Source organism: Chiloscyllium plagiosum, unplaced genomic scaffold, assembly GCF_037043375.1.
Source record: "Chiloscyllium plagiosum isolate Xiang-an unplaced genomic scaffold, Cpla_swu_hap1 HiC_scaffold_9, whole genome shotgun sequence".
Lineage (NCBI taxonomy): Eukaryota > Metazoa > Chordata > Chondrichthyes > Orectolobiformes > Hemiscylliidae > Chiloscyllium > Chiloscyllium plagiosum.
This window is the reverse complement of record NW_028270147.1, coordinates 17,636,512-17,658,907: the sequence shown is the minus strand read 5'-3', so window position 1 is coordinate 17,658,907 and position 22,396 is coordinate 17,636,512. Positions and strand designations below refer to the sequence as shown.

General features: G+C 44.5%; 1 protein-coding gene across 2 annotated transcripts in view; it reads right to left on the bottom strand.

Annotated features, from left to right (window-relative positions):
- Positions 1–16,931: 16,931 nt before the first annotated feature.
- LOC122554744 (volume-regulated anion channel subunit LRRC8A-like) overlaps positions 16,932–22,396 on the bottom strand; it is a 28,209-nt gene continuing 22,744 nt past the window's right edge. For both annotated transcript variants that reach the window (XM_087990432.1, XM_087990433.1), the window contains exon 3: positions 16,932–17,849. In XM_087990432.1, the coding sequence (XP_087846558.1) occupies positions 17,577–17,849 (273 nt within the window). In that variant the 3' untranslated portion in view covers positions 16,932–17,576. The remainder of the gene's footprint in view (positions 17,850–22,396) is intronic.

Sequence of the window (22,396 nt, the reverse complement as noted above, 5' to 3'; positions counted from 1 at the left end):
TGCCACTTATCTACCTGTCCTGCCATCTCCAGGGGTCCATGGATATGCGCTCCTACATCTCTCACTTCCTCTTAACCCTCACTATACCTCTCCCTTTATTGTGCAATCCCTTGATTTGCTTATCTTTCTCAAATACAATACCTTGCACTTCTCTACATTGAACTCCATTTTCAAATTTTTGCCCATGCAATCAAATGATTAATATCTTTGCGCAGTCGAAAGCTATCCTCTGCACTATCAGCCAATTTTTGCATTGTCCATTCCTTGCACCATTTTGAATAAGGGTGCAGGGTTTACAGACCTCTGATCCGCTGCATGTGTCTAGAGAGGATTGGAAAATGTACCTCAGAACATCCACTAATTTCCTCCCTGGTTCCTTTTATCAGCCAGCAATATCATTCTCCAGCCCTGGTATTTTGTTAAACTTCAGAAAGGTCGGTCACTCCCTTCTCATTATGATAATTTCATCGGATGTTTCACACTTCCCGTCTTTAGCTAGAATGCCTGCATCATCCTCCTCCCTTGTGAAAACAGAGATCAAGTGCGAATTTGGAATTTCGCCCACATCTTCTGCATTCATGAACAAGTTCCCACATACACTCCGATTGGCCCAACCTTTATCTTAGCCACTGTAAGGATCCATAGGATTGCACTGAAAACAAAAAAATGCTGGAAATCACAATGGGTCAGGCAGCATCCGTGAAGCGAGAGTAAGCGTAAGATCATTAGCCACCATTTCCACCACCTCGCGGGATGCCACACATATTGTCAGCCTTCCGCAGGAGCTGTTCCCTCCAGGACACCCTGGTCCACTCCTCCTTCACTCCCAACACCTACCCACAGCCCTAAGGCACTTTCCCCTGCAATCACAGAAGGTGCGACACTGACCCATTTACCTCCTCCCTCCTCAGTATCCAAAGCCCCAAACACAGTTTCCAATTGAAAGTGATTTGACTCTACTTCACTCAATTTAGTCTATTGTATTTGCTACTCAATGTGATCTCCTCTACACTGGGGAGACACAACGCTGTCTGGATAACTGCTTTGCAGGACACCTACATTCTGTCCATAAAAATGACCCTGAGCTTCCAGTTGCCTACCGCTTCCATACACCATTGTGTTCCCTGGCCAACATGTCAGTCCCTGGCCTGCTGCAGTGTTCCAGCGAAGAACAGAATCTCATCCTTTACTTGGGGACCTGCAATCTCTAAGACCAAACATCACACTTAATAATAGTAGAGCCTGATTCAGTTCCTCCGTGTTTTTTACCCACCCCAACACCCTGGTCCTGTCATGACATGGGTAGCTTTCAGAACAACCTCCCCATTCTGTCCTACTTCACCTCTCATTGTCACTCACTCAGTCTCTCTCTGTCCTGGCTCACTATCAATAATCCCCTCGTCTACCTATTCCTTTCGTACTTCTCTCTTTCTTTGAGCTGCATCTCCACCTATCTGCTCACTCCACTCCTGCCCACCCCGTCTTCAGCATAAATACCATTTTTTTCCTCGCTGCTATCAGTTCTGATGAAGAGTCACTGGACTCAAATTATTAACTCAGTTTTCTCCCAAAGTTGCTGCCACATCCGCTAACTTTCTCAAGGAATTTCTACTTCTGTTTCTTCTCCTTAGTCATTCTTCTGCTTTTCATGTGCTGATACATCACTGTTGGAATTTTCTTTGTTTCACCAATATTGGGTTATTTCCTCTCCTTACTTTACTCTTGTACTTACTATATTCCTCTAGCTTCACAAAGTTTTTTTAGACTGTTATCAGCTCTATTTTGCTTCTTTATCTCACCCTGTATGATTAAATTACTTAGAGTATGGAAACAGGTCCTTTTGGTGCAACAGGTCCACACTGACCCTCCGAACAGTTAACCCACCCAGACCCATTTCTCTACCCTATATTGACCCCTGACTAATGCACATAACACTACGGGCAAAGTTGCATGGCCAATTCACCTGACCTGCACATTTTTGGATTGTGGGAGGAAACCCACACAGACACTGGGCGAATGTGCAAACTCCACACAAACAGTTGCCTGAGGGTGGGAATCGAACCCAGTCCTGGGTGCTGTGAGGCAGCAGTGCTAACCATTGAGCCACTGTGCCACCACAAATATGATTCTGGATAAAGAGTGGCACCCTTTTCTTTTTGGAGTCATGTCTACATTGTGCCCTAAGATTTTTTGTTTTTGAATGCCTCCTACTAATTTGACTGACTATCCTTCAAGTAGCTGAATTCTTGCCAGATCATTTCTTAGCTTTGTAATGCTTGCTTTCTACTAATTTAAAACGTTTACTCCTGCTCTTCCTCTGTCTCTTTCCATAATGTTAGAGCTAACTTTATTATGATCACTATTGCCAAAATGGTCACCCACTGTTATTTCAACTTTTTATGTTTCCTAAGACTAAACCTAGAATTGTGCCTTCTCATTTTAGACTTGCTACATGCTGCCTAATGTTATGACATGCAGACAAACAACCTTTCTACCTCCATATTTGCAACACTGTAAAATTAAGCCATTGAAGACTCCCAATAGTTACTATAGGCTCCTAACCAGACTTTTGACTTTGCTAATAAATAATTTCAGATGCTGATTTTGTACCTAAAATAAAAGACTTAACAATTTATTCAATAGATAATAGCTTTAGCAGAAAAAAAGTAAGCAATAAGGTAAATTGATTAATGTTTATGCTTTAAACCTGAAACATTCATTTTCAGCGTCAATCTTTTAAGACAGGCAAACAAATACACTTCAGGAGTAAATAAAAGATAATAACAAAGCTGGCTAGATTACTTCTGTAGCTTTCATGATATGTTGTCTCACAGTAACAAATGTGGACTCCTTTTCTGGAACTGCTGATCAGAGTCACCTTCTCTGTTCAATCAGGTCAGGGCTGTAATACTTCTAACTGAACTTTCCACTCTCCTGGCTTCCAAAAGCTAGTGTGAGGTTAGGTATAGAGCTTACAAATCTTCATGCTATGTTGTCATCGGTCAAGTTCACCTCCCTCAGAAAACACAGTTCAAACACAATTCAACTCTGGTTCCACCCTCAGAGACCCAACGCCTTCAATTACCATTCATCATCAGCCATCTGCTTGAACATTGGGGCTCTTCCAGACTTGCTGGAACCAATTCCCAGAAACTGACCTCGTCAACTTCTGCTATCTGTTGAAACATAAAACTCTGCCCGAGTAGGAACCCTTTTGATCTAGACTCAATCTACAATTAGCCTCCAGGCTTGGCCTCAGAAATGAACCAAAGCTTGTTGTTCATTTCCTTTTTTCACAAGCTGTCCCAAGGTCCACAAGTTATTTTCAGGTCACAATTCCTAGTTCATAGCTCCAAACCAAAATTGATAAAGAACAAAAACAAAAATAATGAAAAGTCAGCAAGTGTTCCAGTCCTAAAAAAAAGTTCTCTTGAATGCATATCAAGGATTTTACATCCTCTGTACTATTTCCACTATTTGGATCCTAGTTGACTTTTGGGTAGTTGAAATCCTCAACTATTCACTTTGCACTCAGAACGTTGCCCCTATAACTCTGTCCCACTATTTGGGGATCAGTAGTCTGAGCAGGGTGTCTGTTCATTTTTTGTTTCTGTATTCAATCCATATGGCCTCATTTGATATTTCAATTAGTTTACCATCCTTCCTCACAGCTTTGATTGATTCTTTCACCAATAAAGCTATCCCTGATCTGTTTCTTTTTTTATTCTTTTCTCTATCCTGCCTGAAATCTTTATAGTCAGGAATGCTGAGCTACTGTCCTTGCTCTGCTTTAAGCTAATTTTACTTTATAGCAATGGTATTACATTGCCAATTATCTATCTGTCCCCTCAGCACATCAGTCTCATTCACTATTCTCCTGGAGTTTGAATTTACATAGACACCTTTTAGTGCTGCCAAATTTCTGTTCTTTTTTTAACATCTGCTCCATCTGTCTTTCAGAGTCACTTGTTTCTGAGTTTCTATATCCCATTCCCTGCTCAGAACTGCCTTCCAGTTCCCACCTCCCCTGATACTGTCCCCGAAAGCACATACAAATTTCCCTGCAAGATTATTTATCCTTATCCTGTTCAGATGTAAACCACTTGGCTTGCACAGTTCCCACCTTTGCCAGGATCAATGCCTCAGAATATGTGGCAGCCTCCAGTTTTCCAGTCTTCCAGTCACACATCAATTCTCTCAATTCCCCTGTTGCTATGCTCAACGGTGTGTGGGACTGGGAGTAATCCTGATCTCCTGCTATCAAGGAGTTGCTTTTTAATCTCCTACCTAGCTCCCTGAAACTGCTTTCAGATCCTCATCCTCATTTTCCACTAAGTAACTGGTAGCAAGGTGGATCAGTTGCTGATCACCCTCCCTCAGAATAATGTTCTGCAACTTCAGAAGGTCCTTTACCCTGGCACCAAAAAGGGAACGTACTGTCCTTGAAACACATCCATGGCTCTAGAAACATCCGTGTTTTTTAAATTCATTTATGGGATGAGGGCATCATTGGCTAGGCCAGCAATTATTTCCCATCTCTAATTTCCCAGAAGGCAGTTTAAGAGTCAACCACATTGCTGTTGGTCTCGAGTCACACGTAGGCCAGACCAGGTAAGAATGGTAGTTTCCTTCCAGAAAGGACATTAGTGAACCAGATAGATTTTTCCAACAATTAACAACAGTTACATGATCATCATTAGACTCTTAATTCCAGATGTATTGTTTAATTGAATTCAAATTACACCACCTATGGTGACAGGATTCAAACTGGGGTGTCCAGGATGTTATCTAGGTCTCTGGATTAATAGCTCAGTGATAATACCACTACATCATCATTTCCCGAGCTGGTGCTTAAGCGTATTGTAACTGGTTTCCCTGGAGTGAAGTTAGGAAATTCCCAAGACCTTTGTGTTGCAGGTCAAGGAGTGGAGCTCTGAGCAAAGCGAAGGGTTTTGGCTGATGCATCTCAGTTGTAACGTATGTGTCCTGACACTGAAATTTACACTGAAACTGCTTTGATAGGAGGGAGAAACAATCCAACATCATCCTTGCAGCATAGTTATACCGAAAGGTTCCACAAAATTTCAGGACACAGTGCAGGTTATGCATTTCAACTTACACAAAAAAAGATTCTATGAAGCAAAATTCAGAGGGTGAGAGAGCATTGCATATGATGGACACCATGAAAAGGTTTAAAAACTGCAACGGGGCAAGAGGTAGGAACCTCTTTGCAGAAATTTAGAAAAAACAGCAGGAGTTGGCCATTTGGCCCTTCAAGCCTGCTTTCCCATTAAATATGATCATGGTTGATTATCCATCTCAGTACCCTGTTCACACTTTCTCTTCCATACCTTGTGCTCCTTGGTGCATGTATAGAATGAGTTGCCAGAGGAAGTGATGGAGGCTGGTACAATTACAGCATTTAAAAGCCATCTGGATGGGTACATGAATAGGAAGGGTTTAGAGGGATATGGGCCAAATGCAGGCTGGATTAATTTAGGGTATCTAGTTGGCATGGACAAGTTGGACTGAAGGATCTGTTTCCGTGCTGTAGAGCTCAATGACTCTAAGAGTCTTTCTTGGAAACATTTAATGATTTGGCCTTGACTCTGTTCTGTGGCATAGAATTCCACAGGCACTCTGGATGAAGAGTTCAAGAAATCTACTTTTGAAACTGGGAATGAGAGTGATATTTTTAAAATGTAGGTGTGACTGACAGAAAACATTTGTAATAGGAGAGCTAATTTAAAGCAGTCTTTTTGATTGTTATGGACCAGCTCCACTCACAGTGCTATAGTGTTATTCTATTGAAAACATTTTCTAAAAGCAATCAATTCCCACATGAATAACTTCAATTCCAAATGGCATAAACTTACAAATGTATGTTGATGGAGCGGTCATGAAATAACCAAAGCAAGTCCAAATATGAATGTCCAATACTGCCGCTGCAAACTAAAATATTTGAATTTTGCTAAAATGCAAGTAACAGTGTCTTCTAACTGTGTCAAGTACTCCCATGACCACTTATAGGAAATTAGGTCAGTTAATTCTCAAAATAAACTGTTCCATTTAATCCTTTTGATTTCATGTGGTAAATAACTTTGGAAACTCCATAACTGTTTCCCACTTAGCAATTTGGTGGCATTCTTAAAAATCTTAATTTGGAAACTGATTAATTAAAATAAAACTTTTTCCAGTAAACATTTAGAAATATTACACATGCATGCTTCTATATTTTGATTGAGTGAACAGGCACTTCACTGTTATATGAAAAACCGAGAGCACTAGAGAGACTCAGCAGGTCTGATGGCATCTGTGAAGAGAGAAACAGTTCAGTATGACTCTCCTTTAGAACAGGACTTGCCTTTAATCAGTTGTGCCATTGACAAAGTATTTTTAAATTTCCTACTTCATTTCATGAATGAAGAAAAACATGAATCTTTCAGCAGATTGCCTGAAACTGTTGCAAGTATGCTCATATGTGTATAAAGGTGGAATTACTGAGACTATTTGATAGCACAGGGTAATAGATCCTTCACTGCTACAATTTATGCATTCCAGTAATAATTCTCTTCTAGACGCTCACTTTATGAAAGGAAATTTTCAACATCCGTGCTAAGGCTGCAATGTAACCCAAAGGGGTACCAATATCCTGGGGGAGACATTTGCCAATGATCTTCGGGAGGTTTAGACTAATTTAGCAGGGGAATGGGAACCTTAATTATAGCTCCAGTGTACAGGAGGTTGAGAGTAGTGAGGTCATGAATAATGTTTCAAGGTCACAGGAGTGTACCAGCAAGCAGGAAGGTGGTTTGAAGTGTGTCTACTTCAACGCCAAGAGCATCTGGAATAAGGTGGTGAACTTGCAACAGGGGGCTTCATTGTTGTGGCCATTTTGGAGACATGGATAGAGAAGGAATGGTTGTTGCAGGTTCTGGGGTTTAGATGTTTCAGTAATAACAAAGAAGGTGGCAAAAGAGGGGAAGGTGTGGCACTGTTAGTCGAGTATTATGGTGGCAGAAAGGACTTTTGAGGACCCGTCTACTGAGGTAGCATGGGTTGAGGTTAGAAACAGGAAAGGAGAGGTCACCCTGTTGAGAGTTTTCTATAGCCCTCCAAATAGTTCCAGATATGTAGAGGAAAGAATAGCAAAGATTATTTCGTATAGGAGCGAAAGTAACAAGGTAGTTGTTATGGGGGACTTTAACTTTCCAAATATTGATTGGAAACACTATAGTTCAAGTACTTTAGATGGGTCAGTTTTTGTCCAATGTGTGCAGGAGAGCTTCCTGACACAGTATGTAGATAGGGCAACAAGAGGCAAGGCTACAATGGATTTGGAGGTAGGTGAGCACTTTGGTGATAGTGACCACAATTCAGTTACGTTTTTACTTTAGTGGTGGAGAGAGATAGGTATATACGGCAGGGCATGAGTTACAGCTGGGGGAAAGGCAGTTGTGTTGTGATTTGGCAAAATTTAGATGCATAGGATGGGGAAGGAAACTGCAGGGGATAGGCATAATTGAAATGTGGAGCTTGTTCAAGAAACAGCTACTGTGTGGTCTTGATAAGTATTAACCTGTCAGGCAGGGAGGAAGTTGTCGAGGGAGGGAATTGTGGTTTACTAAGGAAATTGAATGTCTTGTCAAGAGGAAGAAGGCTTATGTAAAGATGAGACATGAAGGCTCACTTAGAGCGCTTGAGAGTTCCAAGTTAGCCAGGAATGAACTAAAAAGAGAGCTAAAAATAGCCAGGAGGGGACATGAGAAGTTTTTGGCAGGTAGGATCAAGGAAAACCCTAAAGATTTCTTTAGGTATATCAGGAATAAAAGAATGACTAGAGTAAGATTACGGCCAGTCAAGGACAGTTGTGGGAAGTTGTGCATGGAGTCCAAAGGGATAGGAGAGGCGCTAAATGAATATTTTTCATCAGTATACACACAAGAAAAAGACAATGTTATCGAGGAGAATACTAAGATACAGACTCAGGATGTGATTGAGGTTCATAAGGAGGAGATGCTGGCAATTCTGGAAAGTGGGAAGATAGATAAGTCTCCTGCAGTCATTAAATCCATACTGCCATTTGGTTTTCTATCTCTGACAATGCTTGCAGTCACACAATAAGAAAAGCTATGCTAATCACATTATCGGTAGCTTGACAGATTACAGTTCAATCGTGCATTGAACCCAGGAGTTTTGGGACAGATGATAGAAATGATGTTTTGGCCCTTTTCAGGCCAGACAGTGCTCTGAGAGAGTGAGTGAGAAACAGCAAAGCAGGCAGCAGCATCCTGCTGAGAGCTGCCTCTTGACTCTCAGGATTGCCGATTGCTTTTCAGTGGCTACTTGACCATTGTCACAAATACCATGCAATACGGTCACATGTAACATTGCCTTCTATATTTATGTTACTTTTATTTATTTGGATATACACAGAAACAGAATTAGAAAAAATCATCAAAATCCTCAATATTTAACTCCATTAAACTTAAAGACACAATACACAAGGTCAGCATTAATATCCTTGATGCTATCATGTTTAAATTGGCACAATGGCTATAGGTTAGCTTTCTTTCACAATAGCTGGCACAGTTGTTTTATAAACACAAAAAGACATCATCCTAAGCACACTTTCTGTAGACTGGTGGGGGCATGGCTAATGCATCTTCAACACAGAATCCCCTACACCCCTTGCAGCCACCCCATCCCTATTGACTTGCAGTCTCATTATCTTCCCTTCACCTGCTTTGTGCCTCCCATCTCCTCCAGACACCTGCCAGCTCCTTTGCAGCTTCCATGAGTCAACCACCAACCCAATCCCAGTGGGCAGACTGATTACTTCCCACTTCTCCTCTCAGCTCCCTGCCTATGTACCTCGACTTTGTGCCACTCTTGAATCTTGGACTCATTCCTGGAGCTCAACCCTTCATTCCTAATCCTCCAAACCTAGACCTCCACCCCTCACTCCTAATCCTCCAAACCTAGACCTTGACCCCTCACTGCTGGACCTCAATCCCTCATTCCTAATCATCCAATTCTAGACTTTGACCGTCATTCCTTGACCTCGACCCCTCACTCCTAATTATCCAATCCTAGACTTCGACCCCTCACTCCTGGACCTCGATCCCTCAGTCCTAATCCTACAATCCTAGACCTCAACCCCTCACTCTTGGAGCTCGATCTCTCACTCCTAATCATCCAATCCTAGACCTCAACCCCTCACTCCTGGACCTCGATCCCTCGGTCCTAATCCTCCAATCCTAGACCTCAACCCCTCACTCCTGGAGCTCGATCTCTCACTCCTAATCCTCCAATCCTAGACCTCGATCCCTCACTCCTGGAACTCGATCTCTCACTCCTAATCCTCCAAACCTAGGCCTCGACCCCTCATTCCTGGACCTCAATCCCTCACTCCTAATCATCCAATTCTAGACTTTGACCGTCATTCCTTGACCTTGACCCCTCACTCCTAATCATCCAATCCTAGATCTCGACCCCTCACTCCTGGACCTCGATCCCTCAGTCCTAATCCTCCAATTCTAGACCTCAGACCCTCACTCCTGGAGCTCAATCTCTCACTCCTAATCATCCAATCCTAGACCTCAACCCCTCACTCCTGGACCTCGATCCCTCGGTCCTAATCCTCTAATCCTAGACCTCATTCCTTCACTCCTGGAGCTCGATCTCTCACTCCTAATCATCCAATCCTAGATCTCGACCCCTCACTCCTGGACCTCGATCCCTCATTCCTAATCATCCAATCCTAAACCTCGACCCCTCACTCCTGGACCTCAATTCCTCACTCTTAATCATCCAATTCTAGACCTTGACCCCTCACTCCTAATCATCCAAGTCTAGACCTTGACCTTTCACTCCTGGACCTCGACCCCTCACTCCTGGACCTCGATCCCTCGGTCCTAATCCTCTAATCCTAGACCTCGATCCTTCACTCCTGGAGCTCGATCTCTCACTCCTAATCATCCAATCCTAGACCTCGATCCCTCACTCCTGGACCTCGATCCCTCATTCCTAATGATCCAATCCTAAATCTCGACGCCTCACTCCTGGACCTCAATTCCTCACTCCTAATCATCCAATTCTAGACCTTGACCCCTCACTCCTAATTATCCAATTCTAGACGTTGACCTCTCACTCCTGGACCTTGACCGCTCACTCCTAATTCCCTTCCCTGGACATTGGCCCTCCACTTTCAATACCCAACCCCTGACCTTTCACTCCCTGAGCTTGGCATCCTGTCCCTGGGCAGCCAGTGCCCACTCTGCATGCACAACCTAGCTCCTGGCCCTCACTCCTGAACCTCAGATCCCTTACTTCCAGTGACTCTTCACTGTATGTTTTCATTATAGTTATGGGAGTGACTTTTTCTCTGAGTGGTTGTCCCTCTGACTGGATTTCTTTGTTGATCCTAATGAAAGAATAGACTGGAACTTGACCTGAGTCAAGGATTTGGGCTTTTTGAGGTTTTGTTTGAGACCAATTCTTCGTCATGTGTCCAATAAGTAAGGCTTGATGCTTCTCATCCAAAAGTGTGGAGGTGGCATAGTCACCACATACTGAAGTTCCACAAGAGAAATGCCATGGAAGTTCCTGTCAAAGCCAGCTGTCGAGTGAAACTCATCAACATTCTTCATGCAGGGGAAAGAGAGGATGAGTGTCACTGGAACTGCACTGAGACGAGTGTTCTGGCAAATCATATAACTTATGCTGTAACAAAGTACTTTAAACTTATTGGTGGGGGGAGAATTCACATTATGGGAGCTTTGGAGAGTTACGAAAACTTTAGAAGGCAATAGGGCGGGTTAATGATTTACGTAATGAAAATCAGGGTGTGATAGGAAGGACAGAATGTACAAGCATAAGACTAGACCAGTAAGTAGAGTAGAGAAAAATGTTAAGTGTACAGAACTGGCTTCTTTATCAGAATGTTTGCAGCATGTGTAACAAAATGGATGATTGCTGGCAAATATGGAAATGATGATAACGTATGTTATCAATTACGTAGACATGTTTGATTCCTGATGAAGGGCTTATGCCCGAAATGTCGATTCCCCTGCCCCTCATAATACTATACACCTCTATCAGGTCCCCCACTCAGCCTTCTCTGCTCCAAAGAAAATAAATCGAGCTTCTCCAGCCTCTCTTTCTAACTAAAAATCATCAGGCTGAAATTCAACGTAAAGAAGTGTGAAGTCTTGCACTTTGGAAAAAAGAATACAGGCATGAACTATTTTCTAAACAGAGAGAAAATTCCTAAAGCCATAGTACAGAGGGTTCTGGGAGCGCTAGTCCTGGATTCTCCAAAGGTTGACTTGCAGGTTGAGTCTATGGTTAAGAAAGCAAATATAATGCTTGGGTTGGAATATAAAAGCAGTGATGTGCTTTGGAAACATTATAAAGCTCTAGTTAGGTCCCATTTAGAATACTGTGTCCAAGTTTGGGCCCAAACCTCAGGAAGGAGTGTGTCCAGCGGAGATTCACACGGATGATCCCTGGAATGGTAGGCCAAACATACGATGAACGGCTGAGGATCCTGGGATTGTATACATTAGAGTTTAGAAGGTTGAGGGGAGATCTAATAGAAACTTACAAGATAATGCATGGCTTAGAAAGAGTGGACTCTGGGAATTTGTTTCCATTAGATAACCTGCAGAGCTGGGCTGAGAGGTGGCAAATGGAGTTTAATGCAGACAAGTGTGAGGTATTCACTTTGGTCGGAGTAACCGGAATGCAAACTACTGGGCTAATGGTAGGGCTCTTGGTAGTGTAGATGAGCAGAGAGATCTCGGTGTCCAGGTACACAGATCCTTGAAAGTTGCTACCTAGGCTGACAGAGTTGTTAAGACGACATACAGTTATTAATAAAAGGATCGAGTCCCGGAACCATGAGGTTATGCTCAGCTGTACAAAACTCTGGTGTGGCCACACTTGGAGTATAATGTACAGTTCTGGTCACTGCATTATAAAAAGTATGTGGAAGCTTTGGAAAGGGTGCAGAGGAGATTTGCCTGGTATGGAGGGAAGGTCTTACGAGGAAAGGTTGAGGGACTTGAGGCTGTTTTCGTTGGAGAGAAGAAGGTTGAGAGGTGACTTAATACAGACATATAAGATAATCAGAGGGTTAGATAGGTTGGACAGGGAGAGCCTTTTTCCAAGTATGGTGATGGCGAGCACGAGGGGGCATAGCTTTAAATTGAGGGGTGATAGATATAGGACAGATGTCAGAGGTAGTTTCTTTACTCAGAGAGTAGTAGGGTATGGAATGCTTTGCCTGCAACGGTAGTAGATTCGCCAACTTAAAGTACATTTAAGTGCTATTGGACAAACATATGGACGTACATGGAATAGTGTCGGTTAGATGGGCTTCAGATTGGTATGACAGGTCAGCGTAACATCAATAGGCGAAGGGCCTGTACTGCGCTGTAATGTTCCATGTTCTATTAGGCTGGGAGACTAGGACCTGTGGGCATACCTTAGAATTAGAGGGGGTCAATTTAGAACAGAAATGAGGAGACATTTCTTCAGCCAGAGAGTGGTGGGCCTGTGGAATTCATTGCCATAGAGTGCAGTGGAGGCCAGGACGTTAAATCTCTTCAAGGCAGAGATTGATAAATTCTTGATCTCGCAAGCAATTAAGGGATAAGGGGAGAGTGTGAGTAAGTGGAGTTGAAATGCCTATCAGTCATGATTAAATGGTGGAGTGGACTAGATGGACCGTATGGCCATACTTCCACTTCTATGCCTTATGGTCTTATGGTCTTATGAAAAGTTCCATTCCAGGCAGCATTTTGCAGCCCTCCAATGCAATCACATTCTCCCTGTAGGGCGGTGACCAGAACTGCACACTGTACCACTGTGTGGCCTAACCAAAGTTTTGTACACCTACAACATGACCTCCCTGCTCTTATAACCTATGCCATGACTGATTAAGGCCAGCAACCTGTCTGCCTTCTTAACTGTCCAATTAACCTATCCTGCCACCTTTAGGAAACTGGATAAGCACCAAAAGATGCCTCTGTTCCTCTTAGCTTCCCGATGTCTTTCCATTCATTGAGCACTCTTTTGTCTTGTTCCTTCTCCCAAAGTGCATCATCTATTTATATGCTCCTATAACCTAACGCCCTCCTTCTCACTGTCAACCACTCAGACAATTTTTGTGACATCAAAAACTCACTTAATATCCCCCTCATATTCTCATCTACACCATGAATATCACATAAGGTAAGGCACCTAGCACCTCCCATTAGTTTACTCTCAATCTTAGGTTATTTGATGGAAGGTGCCATCAACAGTACTGTCCAGCAGCACCTGCTCAGCAATAACCTACTGAGTGACGCCCAGTTTGGGTTCTGCTGGGGCCACTCAGCTCCTGAACTCATTACAGCCTTGGTTCTAACATGGACAAAAGAGCTGAACTCTAGAGGAAAGATGAGAATGACAGCCCTTGACATCAAGGCTGTATTCAACTGAGTGTGGAAAAGAGCCCTGGTGAAACTAGAATCAGTGGGCATCAGGGGATAAACTCTACTGGTTGGAGTCATCTCTGGCACATGGGAAGATGGTTATGGCTGTTGGAGTTCAGTCATTTAGCTTCTGAACATCTCTTCAGGAATTCTTCACGGTAGTGTCCTCGGCCCAACTATCTTCAGTTGTTTCATCAATGATATTCCTTTCATCAGAAGTGGGAATGTTGACCAATGATTGCACAATGATCAGCACCATGAGTGTAGGTTTGCTCAATGAGCTGGATGAGCTGGAAGATTCCTTTTCAGACGTTTCATCACCATACTAGGTAATATCATCAGTGAGCCTCTGGTGAAGCATTAGTTTATGTCCCACTTTCTATTTATGTGTTTAGGTTTCCTTGGGTTGGTGATGTCATTTCCTGTGTTTGTGATATCATTTTCAGTTCTTTTTCTTAGAAGGTGATACAGTAAATAACATGTGGAAGTGCAGGCGAAATTTTGATGGATGGAGGGTGGAGCAGATCATTGGGAAGGAAGATGGACAGCTGTCTGTAATGACTATTCCATGGATTGAAGGTGGGACGTTGGGGATTCTGATCGGAAGTGGAAACTACTTATTCTGCTTCATTCTCCAACCAATGTTACTTGATGTCTCTTTGACCAATGCACCTCAATCAATTGATACCCTTTGAATTTGAACTGTCCATGAGACTTGCACCCTTGTGACAATAGAATGTCCCATCAAAGGACTCCAGAAGGGAATATCTACACTGGTAATAGGAACTGGGCTAAGTCGTGAGAGGAAATACCATTTTATTTGAAGGGAGGAGCAGACAAGGGGGAAAGAAACAGGACAATGCAATGTAGAAAATGTCTGTGACTCTTGTGACCTTGAACAATCAGTCTATATACAGTCATAAAGTTTTGTTACCTCAACCAGTGCAACAAAAGTGGACAAATATTTCTGAAATATTTTGAAGAATATTAAAGTTAGTACACATTTGTATAAATATATTCTTGAAAGAATGCAGTAGCAATGCATTCCAATGTCAGAGCATGTTCCAAGTTTTAAACAAAAAGTAAATACCGAAACTGTGGAGTAAAGAGATAGTTTAACTGTTCCCGTCACCCTTACATACTGACTGATCTTTGTAAAATACTATGAGTAGGCTTTGTTATGCAAACTTGACTGGAAAAGCACAGCAGGTCAGGCAGCATCCGAGGAGCAGGAAAATCGACATTTCAGGCTGGAGCTCTTCATCAGGAATTAGGCTGGGAGCCTCGGGGGTGGAGAGATAAATGGGAGGGAGTGGGGGTGGGGAGAAGGTAGCTGAGTGGTGGATGGATGTGGGGGTAGAGGTGATAGGTCGGAGAGGAGGGTAGAGTGGATAGGTGGGAAGGAAGATTGACAAGTGGGACAGGTCATGAGGGCGGTGCTAAGCTGGAAGTTTGGAACTGGGGTAAGGTGGGGAGAAGGAAAATGAGGAAACTGGTGAAGTCCACATTGATGCTATGAGGTCGAAGGGTCCCGAGGCAGAAGATAAGGCATTCTTTCTCCAGGTGTCGGGTGGTAAGGGAGTGGTGATGGAGGAGGCCCAGGACCTGCATGTCATCAGCAGAGTGGAAGGAGGAGTTGAAATGTTCGGCCAGTGGGCGGTGGGGTTAATTGGTGCGGGTGTCCCGGCGATGTTCTCTAAAGCTCTCTGTGAGAAGGTATCCAGTCTCCCCAATATAGAGGAGACCATTTCCGGAGCAACGGATACAATAAATGACACTGGTTAATGTGCAGGTGAAACCTTGATGCATGTGGAAGGCTCCTTTGGGGCCTTGGATGGAGGTGAGGGGGGAGGTGTGGACGCAGGTTTTGCAATTCCTGCATTGGCATAGGGAATGTGCCAGGAGGGGAGGGTGGCTTGTTAGGGGATGTGGACCTGACCAGTTAATTGGAAAGGGAATGGTCTTTGCGGAAAGCAGATAGGGGTGAAGAGGTAAATATGTCCCTGGTGGTGGAGTCCGTTTGTAGGTGGTGGAAATGTCAGCAGATGATGCAATCTTTGTGGAGGTTGGTGGGCTGGAAGGTAAGGACCAGGCAGGTTCTGTCTTTGTTGCAGTTGGAAGGGTGGGGTTCGAGGGTGGAGGCGCAAGACATGGATGAGCTGCAGTGGAGGGTATCATCAACCACATGGGAAAGGAATTTGCGGTCTTTAAAGAAGGAGGCCATCTGGTGTGTTCTGTGGTGGAACTGGTCCAACTGGGAGCAGAAGCGGCAGAAGCAGAGGCAGAGGAATTGGGAATAAGGGATGGCATTTTTGCAGGAGGTAGGGTGGGAGGATGTGTAGTCCAGATAGCTGTGGGAGTTGGTGGATTTGTAAAAAAATGTCAGTGTTGAGTCGGTCCACGTGGATGGATATGCAAAGGTCTAGGAAGGGGACAGAGGTGTCAGAGATGATCCAGGTGAATTTAAGGTCTGGTGGAATATGTTGGTGAAGTTGATGAACTGTTCGACCTCCTCGTGGGAGCACAAGGTGGCGCCAATGCAGTCATCAATGTCGTGGAGGAAGAGGTGGGGAATGGTGTTGGTGTAACTGCGGAAGATGGATTGTTTCATGTAACTGACAAAGAGACAGACATAGCTGGGACCCATGCATGTGCCCATGGCTACCCATTTCAGCTGGAGGAAGTGGGAGAATTGGAAGGAGAAATTGTTGAGGGTGAGGACCAGTTTAGCCAAATGAATGAGAGTGTCAGTGGAAGGGTAGTGGTGGGGACATCGGGAGAGGAAGAAATGGAGGGCTTGTAGGCCCTGGTCATGGCGGATGGAGGTGTAGAGGGACTGGATGTCCACAGTGAAAATGAGGCATTGGGGGCCAGAGAAACGGAGGAGGTGGAGGGCGTGGGTTGTGTTTGAACGTATGTGGAGAGTTCCTGGACCAGAGGGGATAGGGCAGTATCGAGCTAGGTGGAGATGAGTTCAGTGGGGCAGGAGCAGGCTGAGACAATAGGTCGGCCATGGTAGTCAGGCTTGTAGATCTTGGGAAGGAGGTAGAATTGGGCGATGCGGGGTTCCCGGACTATGAGGTTGGAAGCTGTAGGTGGGAGATCCCCTGAGGTGATGAGGTTGTGTATGGTCGAGGAGATGATGGTTTGGTGATGGGGTTGGGGTCATGGCCGAAGGAATGGTAGGAGGAGGTGTCTTCGAGTTGGCGCCTGGCTTCAGCGGTATAGAGGTCAGTGCGCCAAACTACCACTGCACCCTCTTTATCTGCTGATTTGATGGTGAGGTTGGGATTGGAGCAGAGGGAGTGGAGGCCTGTGCGTTGTGAGACCGAGAGGTTGGGGTGGGTGGGGGAACGTGAACAGGTTGAGGCGGTTGATGTCACCGCGGCAGTTTGAAATGAAGAGGTCAAGGGCGGGTAGCAGGCCACCACAGGGTGTCCAGTTGGATGGGGGTGTTGAAGATGGGAGGAGGGGTCCTCGGTGGGAGAGCAGGTGTCTTGGTTGTAAAAGTAGGCATGCAGGTGGAGGCGGTGGAAGAAGTGTTCAAGGTCGTTTGTTATGCTAACAATCATCTGAAAAGAAGCAAGATTCAGGATGTGAAACCACCCCTTAAAGTGCAATTTTCCTTTTATTTAACACTTTATATATTTATTCATCAAATCTGAAAATAATCCCCCACCCACAGATTCCCAAACTATACAATGTGCAAATTTGTTTCTATTGTAAATGCGAAAAGAAAGAACATCCATCAATAAACTCATTTTGCTTATAATGAGGGTAATTAATTCAACATCACAATATTTGTTGCTTTCTTGATCAATATTCAACTCCTTTCCTTTCTTCCATTTACGATCTACCTCTCAGGCATTGTCTTATTCGCACACAAGTCCAAATTAGTCATTTATTTATAATACATATGTGGTTTTGGATACCATACAGTTAGCTGTCTGATAGCTGATATCCTTTGGTTTTTAGTGCTGAAGAATACATGTGGCTATGAGCCAAGGTCCTTATCGACAACAGCCTAGTTGAATATTTCTTCCCATTATGTCCACCAGCTACAAACACTGGTCAATGTTTGACATTACAAACTGATTACCCTTGCTCCACATCATTTTTTAACAAATGTTCTCTTACAGATATGGGTAATGAATTAAAGAGTGACTCTTCCACAACAAATCCACCTGGTTTAAAATTACATCGGCCCAATTCTGCTGGCAGGGACTCAAACTGGTTGCCAACAAGATCCAAATGTAGAAGGTTCTCTAGACCACCAACGAGAGGTGATAGTGTTGTCAGGCTGTTCTTTCCCACAAGCAATGTCCGCAGATTCAAGCATTGAAATAGTCCATTAGGTAAGGTTTCCAGCTGTAAAAGAGTACCAAGATAAAAATGAATCATCGGGCATAGGACAATTGCTTCCAACTGTAAACGTTTACTGTATACAGATATACACAGAGCATAGATTCCTCGGCATATCACCTCAATGTCATGTAATATTGATATCACCAGTAACAGAATAATGGCAATAATTTGTCCAATAGATTGTCCTGGTACTCCCAGTCTCAACCTTAAGGTGAGGCCCAGCACTATCTGGAAGAGAGGCCCAGCGCGATCTGGCGGTGAGGCCCAACACAGTCTGGAAGTGAGGCCCAGCATGGTCTGGACGTGAGGCCCAGCGTGGTTTGGAGGTGAGGCCCAGCGTAGTCTGGAGGTGAGGCCCAACACGGTCTCAAAATGAGGCCCAGCACTGAGTGGAGGTGAGGCACATTACTGTCTGGTGGTGAGGCTGAGCACTGTCTGGAGGTGAGGCCCAGCGTGGTCTGGAGATGAGGCTAGGCGCAGTCTGGAGGTGAGGCCCAGCATGGTCTGTAAGTGAGGCCTGGTGCAGTCTGGAGGTGAGGCCCGGTGTGGTCAAGAGGTGAGGCCCAGTATTGTCTGGAAGTGAGGCCTGTCTGGTCAGGAGGTGATGCCTGGTGCAGTCTGGAGGTGAGGCCCGGCATGGTCAGGAGGTGTTGCTCTGTATGGTCAGGAGGTGAGGCCTGGTGCAGTCAGGAGGTGAGGCCCTGTGTGGTCTAGAGGTGAGGCCCTGTGTGGTCAGGAAGTGAGGCCTGGTGCAGTCAGGAGGTGAGGCCCTGTGTGGTCTGAAGGTGAGGCCCCGTGTGGTCAAGAGGTGAGGCCCTGTGTGGTCAGGAGGTGAGACCTGATGCAGTCAGGATATGAGGCCTGGTGCAGTCTGGAGATGAGGCCCTGTGTAGTCAGGAGGTGAGGCCTGGCCCGGTCTGGGTTGGAAAGATTGTTATTCTGAACTTTTAACCCCTTAATTTTTCTAACTTACTCCTATGATCTTGTAGGAGAAATTAAGGACTGCAGATGCTGGAGATCAGAGCTGAAAATGTGTTGCTGGAAAAGCACAGCAGGTCAGGCAGCATCCAAGGAACAGGAGAATCGACGTTTCGGGCTTATGCGGGCTTATGCCCGAAATGTCGATTCTCCTGTTCCTTGGATGCTGCCTGACCTGCTGCGCTTTTCCAGCAACACATTTTCAGCTCCTATGATCTTGTACTTTTGTACCTCAGATGGCACAAATGTTTATAGTGCTGGATTTTTTATTTCTTTAATTTTCTATTTTTTTTTCCCAAGAATTTGTACTTAAGAATCTGTACCTAGGTACCTTTGCAAATAGCTAAAAATCACACAACACCAGGCTACAGTCCAACAGGCTTATTTGGAAGCACTAGCTTTCGGAGTGCTGCTCCTTCATCAGGTGGTTGTCACAATCATCTGATGAAGGAGCAGTGCTCCGAAGGCTAGTGCTTCCAAATAAGCCTGTTGGACTATAATCTGGTGTTGTGTGATTTTTAACTTTGTACACCCCAATGCAACACCAGCATCTACAAATCATTTGTAAATAGCGACTAATATACTTTTCGCTATACTCACGTAACTAATTCTCACAGATGTGACATTGAAGGATAGGACATTAATGAGGTATGCATGACAGTTATTCTAAAATTTTGTTTTGTCAACGAAATAAAACAGAGTCTCGGGTTGATGCATCAGTGACTGTGTTGCTAACATGTCAGTCTACTGTAACAGACTGGGAATGCGCTGTCTGAATGTTTGATGGGTCTACAAGATGGATGAGGATGGCATCTTCAGGTTTTGAGTTTGTGGAATGGATTTACAGGGTGGGGTAGGGTTCATATACTAATAATCACAGGTCATACATATATAAGAAGGATAATATTAAATTGGAGACGGTTCAGGAAAGAGTTACAAGTATGTTACCGGGACTGGAGAGTTTGGGTTATAAGGAGAGGCTGGATAGACTAGGACTTTTTCCCCTTGAGCCTAGGAGGTTGTGGGGTGACCTTATAAAGGTTTATAAAATCTTGAGGGGCATAGATAAGGTGAATAGTAAAGGTCTTTTCCCTTAGGAGCATAAATATACAGAGGGACCTCGGGGTGTAAATCCATAGCTACCTGGAAGGGGCAACGCGAGGAGATAAAGTGGTAAATAAGGCATAAAGCATGCTGCCTTCATCAGTGAGGGCATTGAGTGTAAACGTTGACAAGTCATGTTGCTTAAAGTATAAAACTTTAGTTTTAGACCACATTTGGAATATTGTGTGGAATTCTGGTAGCCACATTATAGGAAGGATGTGGAGGCTTTGGAGAGGGTGTAGAGAAGTTTACCAGAATGTTGCCTGGATTGGAATGTATTAACTATAAGGAGATGGTGGACCAACTTAGATTATTTTTGCTAGAGAGTTAGAGACTGAGGGGTGATCTGGTAGAAGATTACAGATTACAGATTACATTACAGTGTGGAAACAGGCCCTTCGGCCCAACAAGTCCACACCGACCTGCCGAAGCGAACCCACCCATACCCCTACATTTATCCCTTACCTAACACTACGGGCAATTTAGTATGGCCAATTCACCTGACCCTGCACATCTTTGGACTGTGGGAGGAAACCCACGCAGACACGGGGAGAACGTGCAAATTCCACACAGTCAGTCGCCTGAGGTGGGAACTGAACCCGGGTCTCTGGCGCTGTGAGGCAACAGTGCTAACCACTGTGCCACCGTGCCGCCCACAAAGTATATAAAATTATGAGAGACATGGACAGGGTGGATAGTTAGAGTCTTTTTCCCCAGGTTGGAAATGTCAAATACTAGGGGCATAGGTGCAAGGTTGAAAGGAGATGTCTGAGGAAAGTCTTTTTACACAGAGGGTGGTCAGTGCCTGGAATGCGCTGACAGGGGAGGTGGTAGAAGCATTTAGACAGACACGTGAACTGACAGGGAATAGAGGGATATGGATCATGTGCAGGTAGGTGGGGTTACTTTAGCATGGCATCATTGTCTGCACAGACATGGTGGGCTAAAGGGCCTGTTCCTGTGCTGTATTGTTCTATCTTCTGTATAAACTGAGAACAATACATGGAAACACTGATAGATGTCAAAACTTATGGAACAATCATTTCTAATTGTTATCCCAGTTTGGCAACAGGTTCCAGTCCTTTCTCCTGGCTCTTGCCTTGGGTGCATATTCAGACTCTGTTTTTCTCACTGTTTGTAAAGAAAAATAATCTTTGCCCTTGTGAAGCCTTGTTAATAAAGCAAAGGTCTCCCATGGGAATCATCGCGCCATCCCAGTATCAGGGAATGTTTGCCAATTCGTAGTGGTTAATTGAAAAATCATGCGTGGAGAAAAAGGAACTGGAGCAACTAGATTAAGAGTTCTTGTTTATCTGAAGACAGGAACTGCCTATGATGGCTTTAAATCAACAACAAAACACCAGGAGGAAGTTATTACAGTTTGAAAAATGGTTATTCCTCGCTTATGAATGTGCCTACTGCACAGACAGAGATTCCAATATGGAATTTCCATTTAATGTGATAAAGCTTTCAAAATTAGAGGCGGCACAATGGCTCAGTGGTTAGCACTGCTGCCTCAGAGCACCAGGGACCCGGGTTCGATTCCGGCCTCGGGCGACTGACTGTGTGGAGTTAACACGTTCTCCCTGTGTCAGTGTGGGTTCCCTCCGGGTGCTCCAGTTTCCTCACACAATGCAAGGATGTGCAGGTCAGGTGAATTGGCCATGTTAAATTGCCCATAGAGTTAGGTACATTAGTTGTCGTTACTCTTCAGAGGGTCAGTGTGGAAGTGTTGGGCCGAAGAGCCTGTTTCCATACTGTAGGGAATCTAATCTAATTCCTGCCATTGCAGGATTTGATCTTTAATCTGAGCATGCACTGAAGCCAAAGTGCGAATCTGAAATGGTTTACAGGATTGGCAGAGTATAAACGACAATGACCCCTGTATGTATAGAGCATCTTTAACATAATGAAACATCTCAAGTTATAGATTAGATTCCCTACAGCGTGCAAACAGGCCCTTTGGCCCAACAAGTCCATACCAACCTTTCAAAACGTAACCCACCCAGATCCATTTCCCCCTCAATCATGCAACTAACACTATAGGCAATTTCGCATGGCCAATTCACCTGGCCTGCAAATCTTTCAGAATGTGGGAGAAAGCCCACACAGGCACAGAGACAATGTGTAAACTCCACACAGTTGCCTGAGGCTGGAATCGAACCCGGGTTCCTGGTGCTATGAGGCAAACGTGAGGACTGCAGATGCTGGAAACCAGAGTCTAGATTAGAGTGATGCTGGAAAAGAACAACAGTTCAGACAGCATCTGAGGAGCAGGAAAATCGACATTTCGGGCAAAAGCCCTTCATCAGGAATGGAGGCAGGGAGCCTCCAGGGTGGAGAGATAAATGGGGGGGGTGCTGGGGCTGGGGCTGGGGAGAAGGTAGCAAAGAGTACAATAGGTGAATCGGCGTAGGGATGGAGGTGATAGGTCAGAGAGGAGGATGGAGCGGATAGGTGGGAAGGAA